Source organism: Manduca sexta, chromosome 6, assembly GCF_014839805.1.
Source record: "Manduca sexta isolate Smith_Timp_Sample1 chromosome 6, JHU_Msex_v1.0, whole genome shotgun sequence".
Classification (NCBI taxonomy): Eukaryota; Metazoa; Arthropoda; class Insecta; order Lepidoptera; family Sphingidae; genus Manduca; species Manduca sexta.
The window spans coordinates 7730298-7758005 of record NC_051120.1 but is presented as its reverse complement, the minus strand read 5'-3'; the positions used below and the strand labels follow the sequence as shown (position 1 = coordinate 7758005).

The following is a 27708-nucleotide window of genomic DNA, read 5'->3' as shown; positions in this document are numbered from 1 at the left end:
GATTGATATTGACAATGGCTAGCCTGTATTAAATGGTCCCAAAACGTTTAAACTTTAATAAATGCACGTGTTATAACTAATTAAAGCAATTTTATTCGGCTCGAATGTACGCTGCGTTAATTTTCCAATTCATTTGGTAATTACACCGGCCAGCGGGTAACATGGGGTAACGTATGCGATGTATTTTTGCGGTAATTTTATGGGGTAAGAATGAACTAGTCTGTTACGAGAGTTTTGGCATCTTTTCTAAGTTGCGATTATCTTGCAGTTATGTACGCGTTCATTTTACTATTGATTTAGCAATTACACAGACCCGTGGGTGTGATGGGGTAATGTATTATATGTATTTTTTGCGATATTGTTATGGGGTACGAATTAACTTTTTGTTTTTAATATCCTATCATCATTTCTATGTTATGTTTAACTTGAAGTTATGTACGCTGCGTAAATTTTTCAATTTGGTAATTTATATCGGCCTATGGGTGCCATGGGGTAAAAATGTAAGCGATGTATTTTTGAGGTAAAATTATGGGATTGCAAGGGCAACTATTCTAAATTAGGATTAACTTACGAGTTGCAAAAAATTATCACAATAAGATTTTTTTTGTATTTGATCTTTGTTTATCAGATAAATTTATTAATTATATATTTAAGAAAATGCTCAGAATCTATATATTGTGGTATTTCTTTAAACTTTTCAAACTTCCTAATTGAAACGAATAGGACATAAGACTTAGTAATTGAAAATGATTTCTATATATTCTCTATCGACGCTGACTTCACCTGCTCAACATAAAGACCCTTCAACGCCATCAATATCTCAAAATATCTTAAAACAATGGAAGCGAACAGCTGCGATTGTCACTTGTCAATAACAGCAAACAGAAACACGAGAAGGCAATATGTAGGAAAATACCGTGAGCGCTCCACCGTATTTGGTGGAACAAATTCTTCGTCTTACGTGGGTGGACAGATTGGGAATCTATCCCGTATCTAGGTCTTGATGGATAGATGTGGCAAACAAGACGTCGTACTTTATCTTGACAAAGTGATTGGTGGGCATTGGCTTCTATAGGCTAGAAGCGACATATATTTTTGACGTGCCAGGGGAATGAGTTTAAAAATGTAAAAGGATTTTTGGTGAATATTCTTTAGACATTATTTTAGGATGTATTTTCATGGTGCGATAAATATGTAGGAAAGACAGATCTTGTAGTTATTATCATAAAATTGGCGAATTTTCGCGCAGAATGAAATGACGCTGTACAAAGAAAAAGAAAGATTATTTTTTCAAAATCATGAAACAAATATTCTTTTCCATAAACAAATATCAAACAAAACCTATGTACTTAATTCAAGAAATGCAAATTTTAAAAGACATAAATTTCCTGCGAGACTTATTTTAATTAAGCCATTAAATATGTTATCTTGGCCCGTAAAGAACTCTCAGATAATGAAATAAGAACAAAACTTTGATATCTCTTTAAGATTTTATTTTGCAATAGCTCTTGATAAGGATAACTAGTTACTAGAAGTTTCCACGATTATAGGTCGATTATGTACAACACATTGTAATGTTGCGTGTGTGTAATATCTGTGAATAAACATACGTTTGTCGTCATGATAACGCAATGCTCTTACATTAACAAAGTCAAAAAATATTTTATTTTGTTTGCATGTATCACTTTCCCTTCTTGGTGATCTCACAGAAAACCGGTGTAAAATAGCAGCTTTTCATCAGCAAATGCAACAGTTCCCTTCTAACACATCTAGTTTACCAACAATATTCTAAAATAAACAATGACATGTCCATGCAAACAATACTTTACATCAGAAACACAAAACAACGAGAACGAACAATCAATATTTCTTAAAACAACTACGCGTGGGTGATAAGGTTTACGTCCGCGTACCTAAATACTAAAATGGCGGTGGCTTTAAAAGTTAATTCGAGCGTGTTCAACAAGAGTCGAATTGTCACCAACCGCCATTGTAATTTTTACCCCAAACTTCCGAAACCCGTTAAAAACCGGCATTTAGCTGAACTGAAATAGCTGGCAAATCAATTACGCTGCATCGGCTTGTGGACGGCAAACTTTGCCGCGCCGGAGTTTGGAACGGTGCGGTCGGAAGTAAACGCAGTAAACCAGCGGTAAAACGAATAGACGGATCTGCGATCGAGGACAATTTCGCTATAATACCGTGACTTTCGCACTATATTCTATTGAAATTTTCAGAAACATTTGTATACTGGCTTTGAAGATGTCTGAAGACGCTGGTTTTGATGTCAATATTAATAGGGAGTAAATTTTGTCATTTACATGTACTTACTTCTACATGACGCTGTTATATGCTAGTACCCGGTTTGAAGTACATTGAAGTACATTTCAGCCAGTGAAGTATTTTTTGCGCAATGAAATTCTTCTATTGTCTAAAGATGACAATGGAGTAGTGCTTGAAATTCGAAGTATATACAAATGTTTAAGAACAGTCGCAAAACTAACTAACAAGCCACATTATTCTTACTTCATATACCTATATTATTATTAAAATACCCCAACGAAAATATCTCTCCCCATCCCAACTCGCGGCCGAAACCGGCAACTTCCGAATCGGCGGCAGTAAAAAGTGCCTTCCCGCGTAATCCCTGTTTATACGCACTAAAGGCGCTTTCATTAAAACGCAAAATTAACATTTTAATAGCCATATATTATTATAAAACACAGGCATTATCGTAAAGGTTTATAGGGCATATCGGCACAATGGTCTACAGACTTAATTATTCATTTAGGCCCGTCCGCGTTACTGCCGAATTAAGTGTTTTGAATGTCCATTGGCCGATAATGAGCGTAGGCGGTTTCGATACGTAAGGGTAATGCAAACCGTATTAAAATTTAATGTCCAAGAATGTATTAACGTTGTAGAGCAAACAAATACCATCATAGTTTATGGGTTAAACAGATAATCCTGAAACAAAATTCATTTTTATAGTAATCAACTTCTATTATATAAAAGGCGTTCCTTTATTGAAATAAATCGGATCACATCATTTTCGAAATTGGAAAAGTCACAAAAGACCTATCTGACCATAGAAATCGGGATCGAAACTAGATGAATAAAACCGCTATTCGATAAACCGAGTCGTGCGGCCACCAAATTTAATACTAAAACTAAAAGCGCCATAGACAATAATTTAAAGAATGCGTCTCCAAAACACTCATCACTCATACAAAATACCGAGTCCGCAATATAGTGTTAACAACGGTTATAACTTTTGTAACCGACAATAAACCGTCCTAATCGGTAATAATGTTGCTTCTACAATGAAAAACCGTAAAATTGTTTACGGTTTTGTCGTAAAGAGCAATGAATCTCCCGCTCGTTGTGGGACATTTTCATATTTCATGCGTTTTAAGGCGGCTCCTGAATGCAAATGACGCAGTGAAACGCGACTTAAGAATTGTACGACAAATATACTTGATAGGGTAATTTCATGATCGTAGAGATGAAAATATGATTTAATTTCAACGTGTAGGCCGATTAACACAAGATTTGTAGAATATTGTAGATTTGTTAGATGATACGCAACGTTATCTCAATTTAATGTAAGAAGCTTCCATCATATCTTTAGTTTGTCGATGTTACATACTAAAGATATACCTATCTCAACATATATTTAAAACTAGGTCCTAAAGTATATGTAAAACAAATCATACGTGTGAAATTCATAATCTAGAATATAACGTCCCAGTTGTCTAACACTGTATTAAAACACAAACTCTAGACACTCGGTTCATTATGCTGTCGAACTTTTCAAACAATCCGCAACACGCTTATACAAAAAGCGCCAAAACTTTTTAACAGAGGTCAAATTGAAAATTGTCATCGCACTAAATGGATTTAACAATAATCGCTGTGAATGCGGAATCGTATTAGCATATTGATTTGATTTCAATAATTCAAGCCAATTATCAATAATCTATGACTGTTAATTTGTGTGAATATACCCGGTGCGAAATAGACACTAAAATTGGTAAATTACTAATATAAAAATATGCATCTTTATAATCACTATTTTTGGGGTAATTATATTTTATGGGGTAAAAATGTCATAGATTCGTTACCGAAAAGGAAAGCGTACTTTGTCATGTTCTATGTAACGGTAGACGTTGTATTGTTCTTTGTCACAAGCAAATAAGAATAACTAAACTTGACATTTTATGAATTAATGAACACTTGTCATGCATGCATGCCTCAAAGGCCTTGTATAGGCTTGTATAGTAAAACTAACAAAAACAAATGTGCTAACTACAAAAACTTAACAGACTGTGGAATCGATAGAAAATACACAAGAAATTGCAGATGTAAACGTATTGTGACAACGGAATTATTTCGATGACAAAAGAAACTTCACAATAAGATGCAGGAAAGTCCCCACCCAGTACAATCCGACGGGAAATAAACTTAAAAACATCAAGTTGCAAAGCGTAAATAAAGGAACGAATATCACAGTGCCATTTCAAAATGTTCATACTCACATAATATCTCCAACTATACAATTCGTTGAAGTAGCTTTCCATCTGATTGCGTGATGAAACATTTTTATCATTAGTCATGAATTCAACGTAAACTATAGTATTCTTATAAGAATTTTTGTACTCTATTACCCAATTTTAAGCTTTATAATTCAGTGGAATAAATAAAAAATAATTTTGCTAAAACTTATAATAAACGCATCGACCGAATGGTCGATTATTTTTTGTATATTTATATGCAAAGGCGACGTTTGAGTGCATAATCCACACAAGAGGGTGCCACCAACATGCGGCAGAATGGCTAAAAAACGCAACTAAAAACTTTTTACGCAACACAGAAAATTTTTCATAATTTTGTACTGGATGGTATTAATTGGTGGTTTCTCATGGCTGTACATTTTAGGGTTATTGTTGATAGAAACACAGTTTCGGACATCAGCATTATACTCACCAACATTGATTGATGTTCAAGTTTAAATTGCTAATGTCGAGCGAAATGGAAATTAGGGACAAGGCTAACGACGTGTGCCAGTGCTTCTAAGACTCTTTAGGTAATTTTAATTAAGTTTGCCCTTTGTTTAAGTAGTTTAACTCAATTTCCATTAGTATTTCTGCATGAATTACTTTAAACGTAATTAATAAAATTGATGTAGTAAAGTTATAACATGTTTATAGAATTATGGAGAGCTAAAACAATCTTAAATCTCTCCATAATTCTATAAATATGAATATGTGCTATAAATCTCTAATACAACAACCCTCGAAATGTCGAAGAAACTTAAAAGGGCCAAACTTGTTTGTCAGCTCAGGTCGTGTTAAACCTTCGAACCCTAAAAAGGTCCTTGCTAACACATGTGACTACGTAAAAAGTGCTTTATAAAAGCAAAATTAAATACAGCTATCAAGAAACGATTAAAGGAAAGGCGATCTAAAGAAGCCTTGGTGGCACAAAGAAAATATGTCACGATCATTAAAGAGATGAGAGGATCTTTTTAAGCTTTTGCGAACCCATTTTATGTACGTTTCAAAAGGTAATTGGCCTTTAGATAGCTAACCATGTTTATACGTACATTGTACTTCATAAAATTAAATGTGGGATCAGTTAAGAATTCCTTACTGTTGGAGTAAATAATAAATTAAATTAGCAACCACACTTACTGTTACCATTGGGGTAATTTTGTACATTGGGGTAAAGTACGCACTATCATCATAATTTTTTATTTGAAATACGTAAAACGAAATAGAAGTCACACTGTGGGGAAAATTTTATACGATGGAGTAAATATAATTAGTGTTAAAATGAATTGTAATCACGAAACCAAAAAAATATTTAGTGTTTTTACCCCAACTTCTTAAGTCGCTGTACTACTTTTGACGTTCTGTTGGTATAACATAAGTTAATTCAAGTTGTACATACCTTGTAATTGTAAACGAATATATTGCTATGTCCCGGGCCCATGGGATTGTCGTTTCTATCTCCAATGACCACGTGAAGAATTGAGACTCCGGTAAGCCGAGGTGTTCCAGAGTCAGTGATAGCGATTGGTATCTTGTACTCCTTCCTTTGTTCTCTATCGAATGATACGAGTGTGGACAGCACGTTGCCTGGGGGAAAGGTATAAGTAAGAAAATTTTAAAATATTATTAAGGGTTTATAACCATCCATGTAATCTACATCAAGTTCATTGTCATTTTTTTTTAAATAATCGCACTATCTTGATTTGTATCCAAAATATAGCTTGCTAGGAATTTATTTCAGATTGGAAAACCACATTATTCGCTACATGGTACAATTATAAATAAAGTTCCAAGTATAGAGCCTCAAAATAGTCTGGTTTTACTAGTTAAATAGCAGTCTAAAAAGACGACATAGAAATTGTTTTAAGCGGATGAATTTTCCCATTTCGGTACTAAATTATGTAAAGTTGTATTTGCTTTAATTAAAAATGTTTTCCACGAATTCAAAAAAAATCTTTGAATTCTTTCAGTTTAATTTATACTAGCTAAATATACGCACACATTTTGGCATTCGTGAACAATAATATATAATATAAAAACAGCTGTGCTTATATACATTTAAGCAGCTTTACGGGCTGTTTTAAGCCAAAACAATTTGCTGAAATATAATGTGTTATTTTTTTCTTTAGAATAATTCCCGCTGGCACAATTTCACCGGAATTTTTACTGTGTAGATTTCCTAGAAAGACATTGTGCGTAGCAATAGGTGACAAACGAAATCTGTCTACAAGTTAATTTAAAATTTTCTTCATACATAAATAATAGCTCTCGTCATTATCCCTAACTGATGAGAAAGTCACGGTTAGCGCACCCTCATCTATTTTCTCAATCCATGTATATCAAAAATACCGGACTAAGTTTAATGAATTACTTTGGAAAGTTTTTATATTAAGATTTATCACAACTCGGCAAGGTATAACTTCTAGTTATAATAGTTTAAAATATTTACTAGTAAAAATCCTTATAGTACTGCTTATTTTACTGTGTGTTACAAGCCATTAACGGATAATCCAAAGAAAAATGAAGTCAAATTAATCTTAAACAAAAAATCATCCAACAATCCCATAGTCCAAATTCTCTTTAAACCCAGCGAGAGCTAGATTTTAAAACAAGATAGCGAAAACGATTAAACATTAAGCTAAACTCAAATCAAAATCACCCAGTACAATCAAAAACTAAACATCGGCAATGGGCCGTCTAAACTTCAACAACCAAGAACATGTGGCCCACAAAGTAATAAAAGTCCCAATGCGTAATAAAACTGGCAAAGTTCAGAAACAACTCGGCACAAATAATCCGCAGAAAGCATTTACAAAATTATCAACGAACATGAATGGAAACGCTCCGAATTCAATTGGCACTTGCTAACAAAGTTAGAGTTAGGGCCGGAACACCATTTATTGCATGTTAACTACACTAATTGATCGAAACTCGATTTTCGGGAGGCTCCTGGGAAAATTTCGCATCCCGAATGGGGCCAGTGAATTGCGAGAATTCGCCAGCTAAGACGAATCCCTCAGTTCCAGATTGGATAGGTCGGTTGAAATGGAATGTGTAGTTGAATTGATTTACTAAAGCGCATTTGCATCATAAAGACTCGCTACAGCTGGTTAAAGTCTTTAGAAATTGTTAGAAAACTGATTTAAAAGAATAAAGGCAAGTCCACAGTAAATCCAGAATAGCTAAATTTTGAGAGAAAAGGTTTTGCATAGCTCGAGACGCAATTTTGCTGTATACATGCCTAGAAGCTACACCTACGTTAACGTCTCAGCGAAATTGGCAACATATCTATTCCGGTATTTTCAATATCCAGGAGTTCGATGTTTGCTAAATCCGTTATCTCGGTGTTAAACTATAGGCCGAGAGGAAGTCTGGTCACTTGGTTTATGCGTTGGATAGTGTAGGAACAATGCATCGATTAGAGCACAGTGTCGTGAGATAAATCCAGTGTATATTGTCATAGTATGGTCTAGCCTAAGCTTAACATTATTGCTATTTGAAGGAGAATAAGAGAGCCAAACACCTCGTTATCACTATCAGATTTCTATGCAAAACAACTGAATGACCCGATGAATTCTTATTTAATGGCATTATGGCGTATTTTTAATGAGTTAGGTCGTCACCCCCAAGACCAATTTACTATTAGAATTAACATCATAACTCCACTTTAGCCATGATGACTTAAACAGCTAAAAATTATCTTTTAATTAATATTAGTATTATTAATTCTAGATCATAATTATAACTCAACTTACCTTGTATATGGAATTTCGATCGGATGTCAAAGGACGCAGACTCGTTGAGAGCGAATGTAAATGGAGGTCCATTTTCATTAGAATCGTAGTCCTTCGCAGTTAATACCACGACTGTACCTGCCGGTTCGTTCTCGTACCATATGACTGGTTGCGTCTGTAAATGACAAGACATTTGACTGACATAATTAATTTTAATATAATCCCTATAGTAGTGATGGGGTACCCCATCATTGTAAATGTCAAAATGTATATAAATGGGGCATAAGTTAACGTCATGATTTTTTTTATATAATCTCTGTAGCAGTGATGGGGTACCCCATCATTGTAAAGTTAAAATTTAAATAAATGGGGCACCAGTTAACATCATGACCGTTTTTCATGTTCACAGCTATGGGGTACCCCAAAATGTCCGTAGTTTATAAGTCACTTTAAATTCCAATGGTAATTCCCGTGTATTGTTTAGACTTAATAAGGGCACCTTTGTTTGCCTACGTGACATATTTTTTTAGGCTAGGCTTTGCCATATGATTCCCAGATGCTAGTAACTGTAGAATAATTTTTCGCAAATATAAAGAGGTCACAATCCATTCGATAACAAAACACACATATTTTTAATCATTGATAATAAACGTAAAAACTTTGATAATTATTAAACAGAACATTGTCTAAGAGAAATCCTTATCAACTGCGGTCGCACTAACGCGGGTAAGGCGTTGCGGTTTTAATCTAATATTCTGTGCCTACACCAAATAACATTTACTGGATCTGGCACACATTACAAAACCAAAGCATGCCGTGTAGACAATAAGGATTATTTTCTATTAATTTGCTTAATTTTACCTACGCTTAAAATCGGACGAAATGATTTTTAACCGGCTTCAAAAAATGGAGGTTATCAATTCGACGTGAACGTGTATTTTTTTTATTTTACTTTTATCAAGTATCAATTTCGTTGGGACATAAAATAATATTCCTAGACCTATTTATAGTTGTAACACATCAGCGATACTACTTTTTTACGTAACGGGTTCTCTTTGCGAAAAATCTAGCTTCTTTACATACATACATACATACATACATACATAACATCACGCATTTATCCCCGAAGGGGTATGCAGAGGCGCAACTAGGGCACCCACTTTTCGCCAAGTATGTTCCGTCCCATGATGTGACAGGGGGTGAGCCTATCGCCATATCGGGCACAAATTCCAGACTCCGGGCTGATACTGAGCACAAAAACCCAAATATCACTTTGCCCGACCCGGGATTCGAACCCAGGACCTCAGAGCGCTATTGTACCGGACATGCAATACAACTACGCCACCGAGGCAGTCAGCTTCTTTAGGTTTTTAAATTATACTTTAAGGCAAAAAGTATATATCTTGTGGCATCCAGTAAGACATTATCGTTGGGAACATAAGGACAGCTATTCAGAGAACGCAGGAATGGAAATTAAGCCGCCTCTTCCAAATAGAGGTCCGGGTATAGGCATCTAAAATAAGAAATTTAACATCTGTAAGCACTTGATTTGCATAAAAATAGTTAACCTAACCTGTTTTTGGTTGCTAAGGAACAAAAGAGTCATTTTTTTTTATTTTATCTATACTATTATATAAAGCTGAAGAGTTTGTTTGTTTGTTTGTTTGTTTGAACGCGCTAATCTCAGGAACTACCAGTCCAAATTGAAAAATTCTTTTTGCGTTGGATAGCCCTTTGTTCGTGGAGTGCTATAGGCTATATATCATCACGCTATACCCAATAGGAGCGGGGCAGTAATGGCTAATCTCAGGAACTACCGGTCCAAACTGAAAAATTCTTTTTGTGTTGGATAGCCCTTTGTTCGTGGAGTGCTATAGGCTATATATCATCACGCTATGACCAATAGGAGCGGAGCAGTAATGACTAATCTCAGGAACTACCGGTTCGAACTGAAAAATTATTTTTGTGTTGGATAGCTCTTTATTAGTGTAGTGCTATAGGCTATATATCATCACGCTATGACCAATAGGAGCGGAGCAGTAATGACTAATCTCAGGAACTACCGGTTCGAACTGAAAAATTCTTTTTGTGTTGGATAGCTCTTTATTAGTGTAGTGCTATAGGCTATATATCATCACGCTATGACCAATAGGAGCGGAGCAGTAATGGCTAATCTCAGGAACTACCGGTTCAAACTGAAAAAATATTTTTGTGTTGGATAGTTCTTTGTTCGTGGAGTACTATGGGGTATATATCATCACGCTATGACCAATAGGAGCGGAGCAGTAATGGCTAATCTCAGGAACTATCAGATCGAACTGAAAAAATATCGTTTTGTGTTGGATAGCCCTTTATTCCTGGAGTGCTATAGGCTATATATCATCACGCTATGACTAATAGGAGCGGAGCAGTAATGGCTAATCTCAGGAACTACCGTGTTTGAACTGAAAAAATCTTTTTGTGTTGGATAGCCCTTTGTTCCTGGAGTGCTATAGGCTTTATATCATCACGCTATGACCAATCGGAGCGGAGCAGTAATGAAACATGTTGCAAAAACGGGGAAAAATTATTAGTTTTGAGAGCTTCCGTTGCGTGCGCTGCGTAAACGATTAAAGTTATGCAACAATGATGTATGACGGGATTATTCCTCTTAAAAAGTTCTAAAAAATATATTATAAAACAAAAGTCCCCCGCTGCATCTGTCTGCCTGAACGTGTTAAACTCAAAAACTACCCAAAGTATTAAGATGAAATTTGGTATGGAGACAGTTTGAGAGGCTCCCGGGAAACTACTACTTTTATAACGGAAAACTTTAGCCTGAAAAACTTTATAACGCGGGCGGAGCCGCGGGCAAAAGCTAGTATTTTATATAAAGATTTAAACTTTATTGAATAATTAAAATATTTAATTGTTTTAGATTTTTTTATTTCTATATTTTACATAAAGAAATAAACTCTTTTGAATAAAGATTTACATTGTTTTAGAGCCCGTTTCAGAAATTTCAAGTAAATTTTATTTGTCGGTTACCGTATTACGCATCTATTACTTTTCTTATTTATTTAAGAGACTTTGATTCATTTTACTTACTGTCTCATATTTGATACAAATTGTATTTAATTCCTAATATTTTAGCGAGTATGTACAAAAATTAATTTAGCTGTTTCCGATGTTAGTCAAATGGTTAAAAATCACCCACATCGAAAGAGTTTACATTGAAACGTGCAATTACTTCCCATGGGTGCACTCAGTACACTCTCCGTCAAAACATGTTGAACATCGTCTGTAATATTATTCCACAGTAAACAATTTGGACTACGTATTTGCCTCGTTAAAAAATTTAATTTATTTAACGGAATGTCCGGAACGCAACCTATGCGCAACCACAATTAACTTCCGACTTAATTCAGCGTTTAAAAACCATGAAACATGGGGATTTTTGCTCACTATAGTCCATTATTTTAAAAAAGTCAGAAATGTGTGCCCTTGGGATTTGAACCTGTGGACAAGCAGTGTTTATGACTGTAAAAAATCATAAGCAATTGCTATGCCGGTTTACAAAGACTGTATCATAAAATTTCGTACAAAAGCTAATTTATTTCGTCTTTATTTATGGTAATATCTTTTTATTAACTTCAAATAACGACGGTTCAGTACACAAAATAAACGTAAGATATTATTTTAAGAATATTGTTATATAGAGACGTAAATATTTATAAATTTAGTAATATGTTGAACTAGCTGGGGCACGCGACTTCGTTTAGGTAATAAATAAATAAGTGTTTTGCTGCTCCGAAATTCAACCCTAATCGCATATCAAAAATAAAATAATCAGTCATGATTTTTTTTACATAAGTTTTGTGTAACATTTATATACTCGTAAAAGAATTTAATATAAACCCTATGGTCTACTCTCCCATTGCTCTATATGGGTATCCCTTTTTAAGAGGATTTTTAGGCCTTAGTCCACCAAGCTGGTCTATTGTAGGCTAGCAAACTTTAAATACATTCGAAATTCTTATGGAGAAGTTCTTTTGTATGCAGATTTCCTCATAATGTTTTCGTTTACAGTTAAAACAAGCGATAATTCACAAAGCATACACACATAACTTTTGAAAAAAAGGTGTATGCGCTTGGGTTTTGAACTTGCTGACATTCGTCATGAGAATCCGCTATACTGGCAACTAGGCTATCGCCAACTATGAAGTAGAAGAATTGAACAAGGTGTCAAAAAGGCAACTCCGCATTAGGCCAGCGTGATGGACTAAGGCCTGATTCCTCAGTAGTGTAGGGGGACCGTGTTCACCAGTGAGACAGCATATAATACAGGGATATTATAATAATTATTATTAAAAAGCAATAACCTTATTTTCTTTCCGATATAACTTATGTAAAAAAGACAGTATTTACGGATCAGTGGCTTGTCCATCCGCTTCCCATACCTATAAATTTTATTACAAACAGCCCACGTCACCGGAAAAAATATCAATTTTATTTGGCATGGATTGTGCGGACGATAAATTTAATACAACACCGTCCAACGTGGAAAATATGGCGTAAACAATTTTGGCACTAAATAAAACTACGGCCTGTTCGATTTTACCCTCGTCACAAAGAAACCGAGTGACAGACAAACATAACATTGAATTCAGTTTTGAGTTATGGCTGATTTTTTATCTGTAACATTGTGGATTTATTTTGAAAATTATAGCCTGTTTTGTTACTTCTAAAACATGTCATGGATATAGTAAAAAAATAAGCAATTTAATATCAGTCTTACTATACTTAATCTGTAAGATTTTTTCACAGTCTTAGACGGGATAAATTGTATTTATTTAAGAAACCGAAAGGTTTTTTTTTTATATAGACAATATGTTACAAGCGTCTTTTACTGTATTTTGACAGCATTTTATTCAAATTCCTTGGCCAAGCCAAATGTTTGGACAAAGAAACTCCCAAGTCTTCTTACGCACTGCAAATCGCAACTTTGTCGATAAACTGTATAAATGCTGACAACCGATCTGTGAATTTGGCGGGAAACGTTTTCAATCGTCAGCTATGACGCGGGGGTCGGACCCCCCATGACGGCAATTTTTTTACCCCATAATGTAATTCTTGTGTTTCGTTAGGAATATTAAATTCTACTTAAGTTTTTAGGATGTTGACAGATTTATGCTCAAACATATGGTTTTATGAGTATTATGTGTGAGGACCTTCTACGTTTTTTACGTTTATTTCGTTATATGGAATATTGTTTGGAAAATTAGTTTTATTTTTTTAGATTAAATCGTATCTATGTGCCAATAAATAAATAAATAGTTATATTAGTTTATAGACAGATAGGTACTTGGATGATGAAAATATTTAAACCATTTTTCTTTTTATCTGATTACGGCGAAACAAGGAAGAAAGGTTAATGATTTACATCCATAACTTAATAGTTTTTACTATGTCTTATTGTCAGTAATTAAATTGACATATGGTATTCATTAATGATTAATCTAACGCGTGATCTACATAGTATTTAATCGTCCATAATTTTATTAAAAAATATGAAAATTTTTCTCGTCATAGTTTTGCAATTTACTTGTATATAAAATTCAGATTTTTGTAATGTTTCCTCTTCTACATACTGATTTCTTTCTAATCCTATTCGTGTATAAAGACTGAATATTTTTAATATATGACCTACTTTTCTAAACAATCACTTGAAAAACTGAGAAATAGTTTCTAATAAAGATTTAATTTCCTCATATTTTTCATTTACCGCGAGAACTCTAAGCGTGGAATGTTAATGAATAACTTGTGTTTGAAAAGTAAATCACTGATACACGCTATGATTGCGCACACGCAATACGAAAAGCTAATTATAGTTATTGAGTTCATTAAGTATTATGTTTTATATTGCCTCATATCATAAACATATACTAAAACGGTTAAAGCTATAATATTACTTTAGCCCAAATAACACGAACACGTTGTTGAGCTTTATATTTATTGTTTCACGTATTAAAACCTTTTACAGAGAAAAATCCTAAATATTATTCTAACTTATTCTGTTTAAAAAAATATATATAGAGATACAATGTTTCAAAACCTAATATATTAACTTATCACATAAAATAAGTTGTAAGTAAAAGTTTTGACTCCCACGGGGCCTAAGTACGTGCCTGGGCGGAGCCTAGATAGCGCCTAATCCCGCATTCAAGGACGCTCATTGGGACCGGATAGCCGAATTTGAAATAAGCCCCCTGTTGTACCAAGACTTGCTCTCTGCTAAGCTGTTGGTGACATACGGGAAGATATTGCAACGAGCAATAATAATTTTATTTATAGTCTTAAAAATCTTAACTGATAAAGAATATTACAACGAGCAATTATAATTTAGTAAAGTCTTTAAAAAATCCGATAAACACAGACAGCCTTTACCGTTGCCTTTAGAAGAACGAAATCTTGCCCAAAGTAAGTACTAAGAACGTATTATTCATAGTTCCCCTAAGGTATAACATCGGACAGACGTTAAAGATAATTTGATAAATGAAGATCGCATAAATTATAATAGATGTCAAAGAGTAATAAATAGCATTGGTCTAATAAACCAACTTCGTCTAAATTGTATAACAGTTAGCCATTTTATAAATATAATTAAGTATATCACGATTAAACAAACGTATTAGGCGGTCAATGGAGTTCGGTTAAAATGTTAAAAAAACTAGGCCAATTAATAAAAAATATATTTGAACTAAAATGTGATTACCCACGATACGGTACAAAATCAATTATTTTTCGCCGATTGAAATTCGGATGATCCAAAATGATTCTGCGTCAGCTATAAAACATTTAAATGGCCGCGGCTTTCTTACTTCAATTTATATAATCCTTTTTACTGTTCAACCATAAAGAAACTATTATAGTATTCGATGATTTGTAGTTTAGATAATCCGTTTATTTCAATATATTTTTATTATAGCAATCATATAAAAAAGAATCAGACGAGTTTAGTGTTCGTGTTTGTTTAATTCGACCAGTGAAATATGAAATAAAGATAAATTTTACATATTCATATTTTACGCGTTCAAAATGTTAATATTATGATTTCAAAAAAGGAATATGGCTTTAATTTAATTATTCGGCTAATACAACATGAAATAAATTATTTATGAATAATATTCGACGAATTATAAGACCGTGTATTCCCTAACAAAGTATGGAACGGCAGACGAACGCCCGAAAAATTTGCATAAAAAATTGACAGCCCCTAACTGGAAATGTCCCAAATCGCTCTTAATCATGGGAATAGGTAATTTGCGCCACTTTTACAGAACCTGTAGAAAAGGGATTTGCGCAACATTTGCACGGATAGCAGAATTAAATAGATAAAGTGAATTTGTGTTGGATAGTGTTGTTCAGCTATTCTGTTATTGGAAACTCCTTCAATGAAATGCTGATTATTAGGGAATATAGTTTGTTCCTGAATGGATAGCGACCTCCGATATTATGACGATAACATTGCCATAGTCTATGTTCTCAGATGACATACTCGAAATTATTTGGAGTATACTGAAGTTACTGTCATACCAGAGTTATCATTGCTGTGACATGATTTAAAAATATGTTTAGGAGATATTAATTATATGCCTGCTTTGTCGAGTCTTTGCATAAGAAGAGTCCAGCTATATTATTTTTTAGAAAAATGTAACAATATGATTCTATAACTAAAGACAATAATTAACAAAAAAAAAATCATTATAATAAAAGTGAATACTCACGTTAGTCAGGAACGGCGGGTTATCATTAATATCAGTCAACTCCAAAATGACTTCAGTGGTGGATCTCAAGCTGTCAGAACCAAGTCTGCCGCCGTGGTCAGCGGCCATGATGAAGATCTGCCATCTCGTGAAGCCTGAAGGCTGGTCTCTGTCCAACGGCTTGGTCAATCGCAAACAGCCGTCATTGTCGATTTTCAAAAATTCCTTCTGCTCTTGCTTGATCAAAGAGTAAACTATGTTTTGTGGTGCGTTTCTGTCTTTTATGTCGGGGTCGTAGGCTTCCACCTGTTGGAGGGAAATTATTTTAGAAGTTTTTATACAACATGTTTTATAAGTATTAGAAAAGGTAATACTTAGCTCTTAACAGTTTCAGATCATATTTTTAAATATTATCTACTTTCTGAAATATTTAATTGTACTAAAATTAAGATTTTTATAAAATAAAATTTATACATTAAACATATTTTGCATAATACTAGGCTGTTTTATAAATTTCAATATATCATACAGGGAGTCCATTTAATATCTATTTGGAGCTTATTTGCATTTTATAATATGTAGACGTATGAATGCATCCTTATACCACTACCTATCCCTCCAAAGGTACAAACATGATGCACCTCTGCCTACCCTTTCAGAGGTACAAACAGAAGCTTATATTATATGTGATTAATAATTAAAATAAATCCTCACCTTCACAACACAACCTTCGTACAATCTTTCTTCTTCAATGGTTTTAGTGTAATTGGCAAGAAAGACTGGAGGGTTATCGTTCAAATTCTCAATATTGATAATAACTTTGGCATAGTCTTCGTATATGCCGTCGAATGCGCGTACATCGAGACTATAGCTAGTGATGTTCTCGTAATCAAGCACATTGTTGACCCTTATCTCGCCGGTAAAGTTTCTGATGACGAAAGCATCGTAGGTATTGCCAGCAACAATGCTATACGTGACGACGGATGCTGTAAAAAGTTTGTTCGTGTTAAAGGTCATGTATATATCATTTATACTTTAATGGATGTGGTTTTGATGCTCGATATTTAAAATGAAAAATGTTAACAATTGTTTGAGATAAATTTTGTGAATTTTAGTCTATGTAGTGAAACTAAAACCATTAATATTCGCACAAAATTTTTAAATTTTTTTTATGAAATTCTGTACCTTGTTCCAATATATTGATAAAAAGTTTTGGTTACTTGTAATCGATATTCTAAATTGTTACTTTAAACTTACCCGTGTCAATGTCCACAGCTTTAACGACGGTTACAAGTTCGTTCATATTAGCATTCTCAGCAATAGATTCGGCTACATACGTATCTTGAGTGAAATGCGGAGGATTGTCGTTCTTATCAGCAATCTCAATAAGGAACACTTGCTGACCAGAATTGTGTTTGCCAGGAATTAAAGCAGACTCTGAATTATCGGTAGCAATGATTTTGATGTTATAAAAACTCCGTTCTTCTCTGTCAAACATTTTCAGTGTTGTGATGTTGCCAGTGATGCTGTCTATAGCGAAAGGATCGGATTCGTCTCCGAGTTCGTACGTGATCTGATTGTTGGCTGAAGTACCGTCAGCATCAAACGCTCTCACTTGCATCACGGGAGTGCCTGGACTCTCGTTTTCAAGCACACTACCCGATCTTATTTCACTGAATATGGGAATGTTGTCGTTTACATCTTCAACTTCTATTTGGATTATGGTTTCTGCAGCTAATTTATAGTTGTTCTGCAAAATAATTCATTAATGTTATTTGTGCAAATTTGAATTACATTATGAAAAACAAATCTACGTCATTTCTTAATTACCTCTGTTAAAATGATAAAAGCAAAAAATAAACAACTTTTGTGGAAGTAAACATCAATTATAATATTTCGTATGCCAGTTTTATAATAGGTACAGATCAAATCTATTGGTTACTATCTAGAGATATTCAAATTCAAATTTATTTCGAAACAGAAACCCCTCTTCAGGTACAAACAACTCTCAAAACGGCACTAAAATCGAACTATACACATAAAAACAAATTACCTGAATCCTAACAGTAAGCGTGTAATCAGTGATCTTCTCATAATCCAAATGGTTTCCCAATTTAATGTAAGCCGAGTCTGCTTCGGGTTCGAGTACGAATGTATGCCATTTGTTAGTCTGTTCGGTTTGGCCTTGCACTAATTCGAACTGTAATTTCTTTTCTTCTGGTATATTGGATCTGAAATTGATAAGAATTATAAAGTACGGGTTTGAACTTTGACGGGTTCTCAATGATCACTTCGTGCATTATTGATACTTGTCAAAAGGTAAATATTGAATATAAACTCAATCAATGTTAAATATTTGCTCAGGGAAATTTTCATTAAAACTCAATTATACGTCAACTATGGATAAACTTGTTAAAACATTCATTTTAGAACAGCGTATTACAAAGTTTTTTATACTCGTAAAACTAGAAAATAAACCTCTAAATCAGGCTCCATTTATGACAATGTAAGCAAAGTTAAACTCTACAATGTCGGCAAAGTTCAGTAGTTACAAACATAGGAACTAACAATTTGATTATAATTAAAACAGTCAGTTCAAACTTCGCTCAAAAGATTATAAACTCATTTGAATTCGATATCGCGTTACTAAAGTTAACAAAGTTTACTTACACAGCCCTCACTGTTGCTATGGGTGTATTAAAATCGGCGTAATTTTCTTTTAATCTAATCGGCTCGTCCGGAACTTCTATGAACGATGGGCTTTTCTTGTTAGATTCAACGACTTGGATGTCTAAAGTTATGGAACTTTGTTGAGGCGGATCGCCCATATCTTTCACTATCGCGCTCAGTTTAAACTTGTAGCCGGGCGCTTTCTGTACGGGCGAAATAAATTGCATTTGTATTATTAATGTTACTGGCATTGTTATTGGGTTATAATTTTCTAAAACTGCTTCATTTCCTTTAATAATGGAATAAGTCTTCCATAAATTTTAGCAGGCTAAGTTTATACAGCTTCAACAGTTTTCTTTCTTCAGATCATTTTTGTCATTCCATAAAAATTTACATAGTCGTATTCACATATAACCTCTTTTATGTTCTTGTATTATGAGAAATTACATTACTTAGTTCAAAATATAATACCAAATAATACTCACATCAATAGTCTTATTCAAAAATATGACCCCGTTATCTGGATCAATGTAAAAATATGCTTGATCTGGTGAATTAGAATCTAAACTGTAATGTACTATTGAGTTGTTTCCATCATCAATATCCGTTGCAGATATTCTCATCACCTCTCTACCGCTTGGCAAATCTTGTGGTACTGACTCGGAGTACGACTGTATAGAAAAAAACACATTAGTATTTATAGACTCAAAACCTATGAGAAAAAATATTTTTTTGGGGTAATAGGAGTATAAAATTCTGATTGCTTTTCCAACAATATTTGTTTTAATATAGATCAAAAATAAAAGACAATATATTTTTAGATATTAACATTTTTTAAATTTAGACATGTTCTACGCGAAGCATGCCCAAAGCTTAGAGAAAGTTTTTTTTTTCCAAAATAATTATAACCGTGCAGTGTGGTAAAATGCGCCTAAGGGGAAAGAGCAGCCTAGCTAAAGAAAACACACCAACTACTGAATGTGCAAAGTAAGTGTATTCAAAAAACACATTTAACACTTAAAAAATTACCAATAACGCCTTGAGTGGCGGCTTATGATCCTAAATCACACATGCAGCAACATGCAAATAAAGAAATAGAATATTTTGTCAAGTTATATAATCGATTGGTACCAACGCTTTTTCACCAACTAAACGGGTCAGATTTGTTAATACTAAAAGCAATGGTAACAATCGAAAACAAGTTAGTGATGGTTTTATTTTTGTGCGAAACTCTTTCTCTGTGAAATTCTTTTTTGTTTTGGACAAACCTTCCAAACGTCTCCACGGAAGACCTTTGAAAAACAGGCAAGTGTTAATACAGTCTGCGCCACGTTTTGAGGCTAATGAACGAATCATTTGGTTAGTCACAAAACATACTATGAATAATGTCAGGCATGAACAAGACGCCTCGATAAAGAGATTAATTAGTGTATAGTTACTTTCCAAGATCAAATATCGTCAGCACAATATTAAAGTGATGGGAAATCACAGTAACACGAGACATTCGAGAATCGATACAAAAGAGTATATTATTTCATCAAATCATTTCTGCTTCGTCGACTGAATTAGCTTGTTAGCTAATATTTAGGTTTCCAATATATTGGAGTCTGACCCAATTACACTAATAATTAAACTGATACTTACAACTTTGTCGAAGACCGGTTGGTTATCATTTATGTCCTCTATAAGTATTTTGATGGTGCAGGCATCGTCCAACTGCGGCTGGCCGTTGTCACTCGCTCTTACTGTTATATACGCTTCTTTCTCTCTGGACGGTTCATCGTGATCGAATATCTGTGTCATTTGTTACATTATAATTATATGAACAACGTAATATAAGTATGCACCTACCTCAAATCCGAGTTATAAAGACCTGTTTATAATCCTGTTAAGTGTATTATATTTCAAAATATTTAATTAATAATTAAGTGTATTTAAATAAAATTAAAAATTACAAACACTCATTTTGAACATGTTAAATTCCGGGAAGACCTACATATTTTGAATATCAAAAATGCTACGTTCGGGTTTTTAATTAAAATTTATATAATATACTTACATCTGCTGTAGTTATTCTTCCAGACTCGGGGTCTACGTGAAACCTCTCCTTTTCACCAGGAGTGGACACGAACTTGTACGTAACCGTCCCACCCATCTCGGGAGGATCCCGGTCTTCTGCGTGGACCTAGTAATAATCATAGTTAAAACCTGGTAATATAGTTCTTAATTCGCAGGAAAAAAGATATTGAACTCGAAATATTTTTGGGTTGGTTGGATCGTCCCACAATTTTACAGTCTGTATCAATCTTTGGTATCCTAGTTTTCCTAAGTATCTCTAAGTTTCAAGATTTGTACCATATAAATTAATACATATGATTTAATCCACTCATTCAAAATTTGTCGTACTTACAAAGTTACATTCAACAAAGTAAAACCCGAATTTCATACGACTTATAAGCCTCCGTTACGTAGGTGTATTGAGGTATGACTGCAGGTTTTGGGTTCGATCCCCAGGTCAGGCAGTGATATAGATTTTGCTACTCAGTTTCAACTCGGAGTCTGAAATTCGTGACCGATATGGCTAACCCCCTCTTACATCATATGAACCAGTTGCGTCTCTGCCTACCTCTTAGAGGGTTGCAGGCGTGAATGTTTGTGTGTTCTTAGCAAATGTGTAACATGGATTCATAATGTTTACTGTTGTGTAATAAAATAAACTAGCTGGGCCCTTATTCTGTATGATAGTGTAAACGCGTAACGCGGCCGTGTCGTGTTATCTTCGAGAAATGTGCGTGGAATGGTATTCTGTAAGCCAAATTTCTATAGTCCTAAACATGATGCGTTGCGTTACGTGCTTGTTACACACTGTCAAAATAACGTGCGGGATAGAGAATAAGGCCCCTGTGTGAAATATAGCAGACAAATCTGACATTTAACATGGTGTAAAACATTTTGACGTTTATAAATATTTGGGCAAAGTGATTGATGGTTTGCACCAGTTGTTTTCGCTTGATGAAAATGTATAAGTGGATTGACAAAAGGACCGCTAGACGTCCTAATTATTGAAGTTCATAGTGTAATGTACAAAATTAAGCCCTTTTGTATGAAGCATTAAATTTTATCGTACGTCTTGAAATTATTTTCATTCGTAACGTTAAAATCAAGATGACTGATGGAAATATTAAAATAATAGTATTTTAGAATTCTAATTACGTTAATCAATACAGCTAATTAGTAATTACAGCAAATTTAACGGTTTTATTGCATTATAATCAGACTTAAAATGGTGATTCATAAGTTTATTGAACCAAGATAATTTCATACTTAAAATGTAGGACTGGCGCGCTTTTTACGCAGAAATTTCTATCGGTTATGAAACTTAATATTCTGAAGGTTTCAGACTAAGTTGAAATAAATGGTACTTAGATTTATTTTCTCTTTCGGGGTCATGCCCTCAGTGAAACGGATTGTACGTCAATAAGAATAAAATCGTAAAAACAATTTGTGTGAACCTAAGATAAGCCGGTTGAACAGAAATTCGTTCAGGCTCTTATCATGTTACCTAAGCACTTTACTGAGGATACTGAAATTGATTGAAACGAATACAAATCTTATTCACATATCTTACTTTCCTCACGGTTTCTCTATTGTGGTGGGTGGAAGAAAATATTGATCAATGATTTTGCCTTAAACAATTTACTTAGCAGACTTAGATTGTTTGAAACTTTTTTATCTATGAATCCATTACAAGACAAATGCTTTTTCGAAACACATGCCTTCCACTCTTTTCCATACATACCATCGATATTCTCATCCAGAAAAATTTTAAGTAATGCAACTACTCACCGTGAATACATAAGTCCCGACTGGCTGTTCTTCTTTGACTGTCGGCCTATAGTTCAAGCATTCTGTGAAGAGTGGTTTGTGATTGTCCTTCACTGCCAACTTCGGCGACGTGGCTGGTACAAACTGAAACCGCGGCACAAAGTCCAACTACATCAGTATACATCCTACTTTACCGATCAATTCTTGCAAACCTTCATCCAGAATAAAAGAGAGATACAAAAGCAAAAACAAACTTATCACAAGAATTGAGCGATAATTTCACAGAATTGCATGCTGTCCTAAATTTATCACGCGATAATACAATCATTATTAGATTAAAATTTTCATCGCTTGCAAAACTAATTAGGCCCGAATTAGGAAACTTCGGCAGTCAGCATGCAATGAATTTTGGCTTATACTTACATATAGATAAATAAATACACAGATACATATAAGAATATGATACAGATTGTATACCTCTTAATCCTGTATACGCTAAAGAAATCAATGAAGTTAGATAGGATAGATAGATAACTTACATTGCCTCCAGGGAGCGTTGAAATACATTAATACACTACATTGTGTAGTTGAACTATTTAATATATACGTAAATAAACAGGCAATGGTATACAAGATCGATGCAAAATTCGATGAGTACAATGTGCATGCTAATATAATTAAATTAATAAGCGTAAAATCAACATGAAATCTATAGGGACAAAGCTTTTCGGGGCTTTATTTGATGAAATGATGAATTTGTGTAGTTCAGTTAATACTCACGGCAGATGTTTGTATAGGTAGATACCCTTCTAGATGCCTGGAATGCCTTAATCTTGTGACGTGGTGGTTGTGTTCCCGTACTGTAAAGAGAAAAGGAAATTTTAGTGCACGGAATTCAGAAATTTTAATTTCGTGTCATGAAACATTTTGTGATTCAGATTCTTGCTACTTTGTGTTCATCGCAACTATGTTGCAAGTAGTTTATATGAAAATATATGCAGCTACTTTTAAATCATAAATATTTTTGTTGTGCCCGCGACTACGTCATAGTAAATTGTTGTATAAATTTTTAGTTAATTTTTATGATGTACTTTTAATCGATTTCGCGTAACATACTAGACTTTACCTATTATATTTATGACAAATTTAAAGTAAATTTTATTTGACAATTATTGTTTTAAACAGCTGAAGTACATAATACTCTTTTCATCACCATTTATTAGGGAGCATAGGCTATAGTGCCCTTTGTATTTGGTCGGATTATATATTCATGTGACAAGTAGAATTTTCTCCGAAGTTGTCTAACGCACCTTAAAAATATTTTTTATCAATACTAAAATTATATAAAAAATATAACTAATCTAATCGCTAAAATAACAAAACATTTCCACAATGCAACGTGCTAACGCAAATTTTTATAATTTTTTGCCCTTAATCCCAGATCTGAGCCAATCCAAACAAACATATTAGAATCACAAAGCATACAAAACTTTAACATTTAAGATATTTCCACTTCCATAAGGCAAGTTATAGCCATAATGTCGCACAATAGGATAACACGGAATGTGTACATAACAATTTAACCTGCGCGTGTAGTGCACGAGGAAATAATGTTGCAGATAACTGGATTACCGTTATATCTTAATGTCTCTGTGTTAAGCCGTTGTGAGGTGTTCTCGAATGTTCGAATAGATTGTACTTACGACGTAATTGCTTGGTCATATGACTGTCAAACCTTCGTCCCTGTTTTGTTTACATTAAACATATTGAAGATGTTAACATATTTGCTGTTAAAGCTCTTACTCGTTTAGATACTTTTAATTCTGAAAATGTTATTGTCTTATATATAAGTGACGAAACAGTAGTAGTTAAAGACTAGTTTAAAAGGTAAGCACTTGAGTTTGACATTCTACAGTATGACAGCCAAGTATCTCATTTATGAGGGTGATGAACGTAAAGGCAAATTTAAAGCATCGTAGATAGAAGATGAAATTGGCACTGAGCAACGAACGACACCAGGCAGTAAGAGTTCTATCAATGCTGCAAGTAAGATACAGAGAGAGAAGAAATTAGCTCTGTTGTTTCTGTGACCTTATTCTGCGAAGTTACACAGACGTAAAGGAACATTTATACAAGAAAGAGCTATTGATTTTGTTTTGAAATGCGTATAAATGGTTTCAGTTCCATCACAAGCTACTGCCTTTTCGCAACAATTCTGTATAAATAAACTGTTTGATCAACCCACGCTGGCTAAGGATTTATTATTCCAGTAATTATTTTGGATTTGCTGGGGAATTCTTTTACCTTATTTTTATTTATAAATCGGTGTAGGTTTCCTTGAGGATATTATGTAGTCTAGTAGAGAAATGATTAAGTAAAGGGTGAGACTAAGATATTATCAATGATTTTAAGAAGTATATCATTACATAGTATGAATTTCGACACCATATGTATATTAAATCATGGGTTATATATAAAGCTGGTGAAGAGTAGACACACTTCTCTGCCTAAACCTTGAGGATAAAGATGTAGAAATACAATAATTTGAATATTGAAATGTTTAACACTAAATATACTGATAATACCATTTTCATTGCAAATAGGTACAAAATATTTTTCTAAAAGTTAAACAAGCCTTATTCAGCAGTGTTTGCAGGTCTCAGCTAAACCCACGCTACTTCTCGAATAGTCTATGCACAAGGATCTTAGTTATAGGATCCTTTGCCATGTCTTTACAGTAAGGCGTAGTAGTCTTTGTGGTACCATCACGGTTTATTCCCTTTTCAGTTATATATAGCTTTGTCTCTGGTAGAGTTTATAACTTTTAAGACAAACTATAAAAGTCGTAGAATGTGACGGATATTTCAAGTTCGTTAAATTGAAATAATCTAAGTGGAAAGTGTGTTGTATGCGGGAGATCATACTATACCAAGGCATTATCTACCTATTTCCGCCCAATTCCCGTACGCAACTACTAGTATTGAGTACCGATAGTGCTTCTTAGCTAGAAAATAGACAACTTAAAATAAGCACTTCTGTCAAGAAATTGTTAAGATTTGAGTTGAATATTTACATCTGGAAGAAGACAAAGTATACAAACTTAAACGCTTCAGACAAATAGACCACACACCATAGAATCTGAATACGATGCCTATCCATGATTTCAGATATTCACACTCTATTGTGTTGCTCGCTATTGTTTCTGATTCAGGCACAGAATGCTCATGTCTAAGACATCTTTGTATGGAGCTATTGAAGCGAAAGATGCCTATAGATGTTTTGCTTTTGACTAGTATCGTTGCAACACCGATGCGGTACGTAACAGTATTCCTATGGTAAAGCCAGTAGGTCTGATTACCAAAAAGCTGACTATTGAAAAGCCTGTCTGATATATTGATACAATATCAAAGCTGGTGCCTTTGTCCAGGAAGAGGCAGGCGTAGGCGTAACGAAGACTCCATGATTCCAATTTCTTGTTAATACCATCTGGGGCAAGTAAACTAATCGGTCATAGAAAATTATTAGCAACACCGTCGTAGCCAAAGGATTATAGGTTTAAAATGTCGCTAATATTGTCTTTAATAAATTTAAATAGAATGAGTCTAGAGCATGACTGATCAAAAAAGTCGTGGCAGATTGTACTAGACGTAAACAGAAGGAATTTAGAATGCGACAGATCAGAAATCATGGTGGATTTTTCACGATATTTACGCGAAAACTACTCCATAATTTTTATTATATACGCGTCTATTATTCGACACACATTATCCTCTTAGAGGGAATCTATCAAAAGCGCTCGAGATCCTGCCGAGAATTATCGTATAAATGGGAAATAGCACGCAAGGTTAGACTTAACGAGACCGCTTTGATGTAAGGTACCGCAGGTATAGCGACGTTACATTTAAATGATATTACAAAGGTGTATACAATAACTATATACTATATAGATTTATTTATATATGTCCCTAGAGGTACTAATATAGATATGTTTATATATATCTCTAGTAAACTTAGCAACGAAATTCAGATTAAGTTTATAAATAATGGTTAATTTGAAAAGAGAAGTCTCCTAACGAAACTGAAAAATCACTTCTTTAGATAATGACCATGTAATGTTGATGTGATCTCTTAGTTTCTGGGTTCGATTACCAGGTCACCCAATTAAATTGTAAGTTTTTCAAATTTAAAATTACTAAGCTGACCACGATAAGCTTGCAATCGGCCGGCATAATTCTAGCTACCTTCAACGACACTCGACGACGATAACTTTCATAGGTTGACATTCTAATATACTTAAATTCAACTCCAGTGCAATAACCTTACCAAGATAAAAAAGGAACTCTCCAATTATTTCAATTAACCTATAATTAGCTCAACATATATGCCCTTAATGCAATAACTTGCATCACCAAACTTCCGTAAACAGTTAACCCTGGAACGGCATGCGACACGCTATCCCGAGAGAACAATCCCGCAAGGTGATAACTAATGTATTTGTAACACAAACTTTATTAGTGTACCGGGATGGTTAACTATCGCAGCGCCGCGACATGACAGCTCAGAAAATATTTTTCATTTGTAAGAGTTGAGGATATAGGGTTGCCAGTTAAAAGAATTTCTTCTATTTTTTATTTTAATAGGAAAAGCGGTGATAGCTTAGTTAGTAGTGAAACTTACTGCCGGGGCGATTGACTGCATGTTCAAAACCCAACGGCACGCACCTGACTTTTCTAAAGTTATTTGTGTATAGTTATTGCGAATTATCGCTTGCCAAATGCCTTGCACATGCCAAAAAGTTCTCTATAAGGATATTGAGGGTATGTGAAGTCTGTCAATCCGCACTAGGCCAGCGTTGTGGACTAAGGTCCCAACCCTCTCAGTAGTAGAGGAGGCTCGTGGCAAGCAATGGGACAAGATTATTATTATTTATTATAAGTGACCATTTCTGAGTGAGAAATAAAAAGGCTGTTTGTTTTGCCTATATACAGTTTAATGATGGCTGACTTTAATTTTTTATCATGATTTGACACTTTTTTTTGTCAGAAGTGCAGACGTACAAAATATTATTGCAGATTTTGTTCGGAGATGTAGGCCTTCGTAGAATCCTAATTCTCAGCTATTTTAACGACTTTAGAGTGTTATGCATCATTCTGGATTATAAGGCCATTATATCCATTCGAA

General features: G+C 34.1%; 1 protein-coding gene across 1 annotated transcript in view; it reads right to left on the bottom strand.

Moving 5' to 3' along the window:
- Positions 1-27708, bottom strand: part of LOC115442177 (DE-cadherin) — a 271403-nt gene that overhangs the window by 24974 nt on the left and 218721 nt on the right. Inside the window, exons 2-13 of the mRNA XM_030167178.2 lie at positions 23308-23387; positions 22549-22671; positions 20762-20887; positions 20347-20496; positions 19188-19373; positions 18703-18905; positions 18086-18263; positions 17290-17782; positions 16747-17018; positions 16054-16338; positions 8309-8462; positions 5953-6140 (exon numbers count right to left, since the gene is read on the bottom strand). Coding sequence (XP_030023038.1) covers positions 5953-6140; positions 8309-8462; positions 16054-16338; positions 16747-17018; positions 17290-17782; positions 18086-18263; positions 18703-18905; positions 19188-19373; positions 20347-20496; positions 20762-20887; positions 22549-22671; positions 23308-23387 — 2438 coding nt within the window. The remainder of the gene's footprint in view (positions 1-5952; positions 6141-8308; positions 8463-16053; positions 16339-16746; positions 17019-17289; positions 17783-18085; positions 18264-18702; positions 18906-19187; positions 19374-20346; positions 20497-20761; positions 20888-22548; positions 22672-23307; positions 23388-27708) is intronic.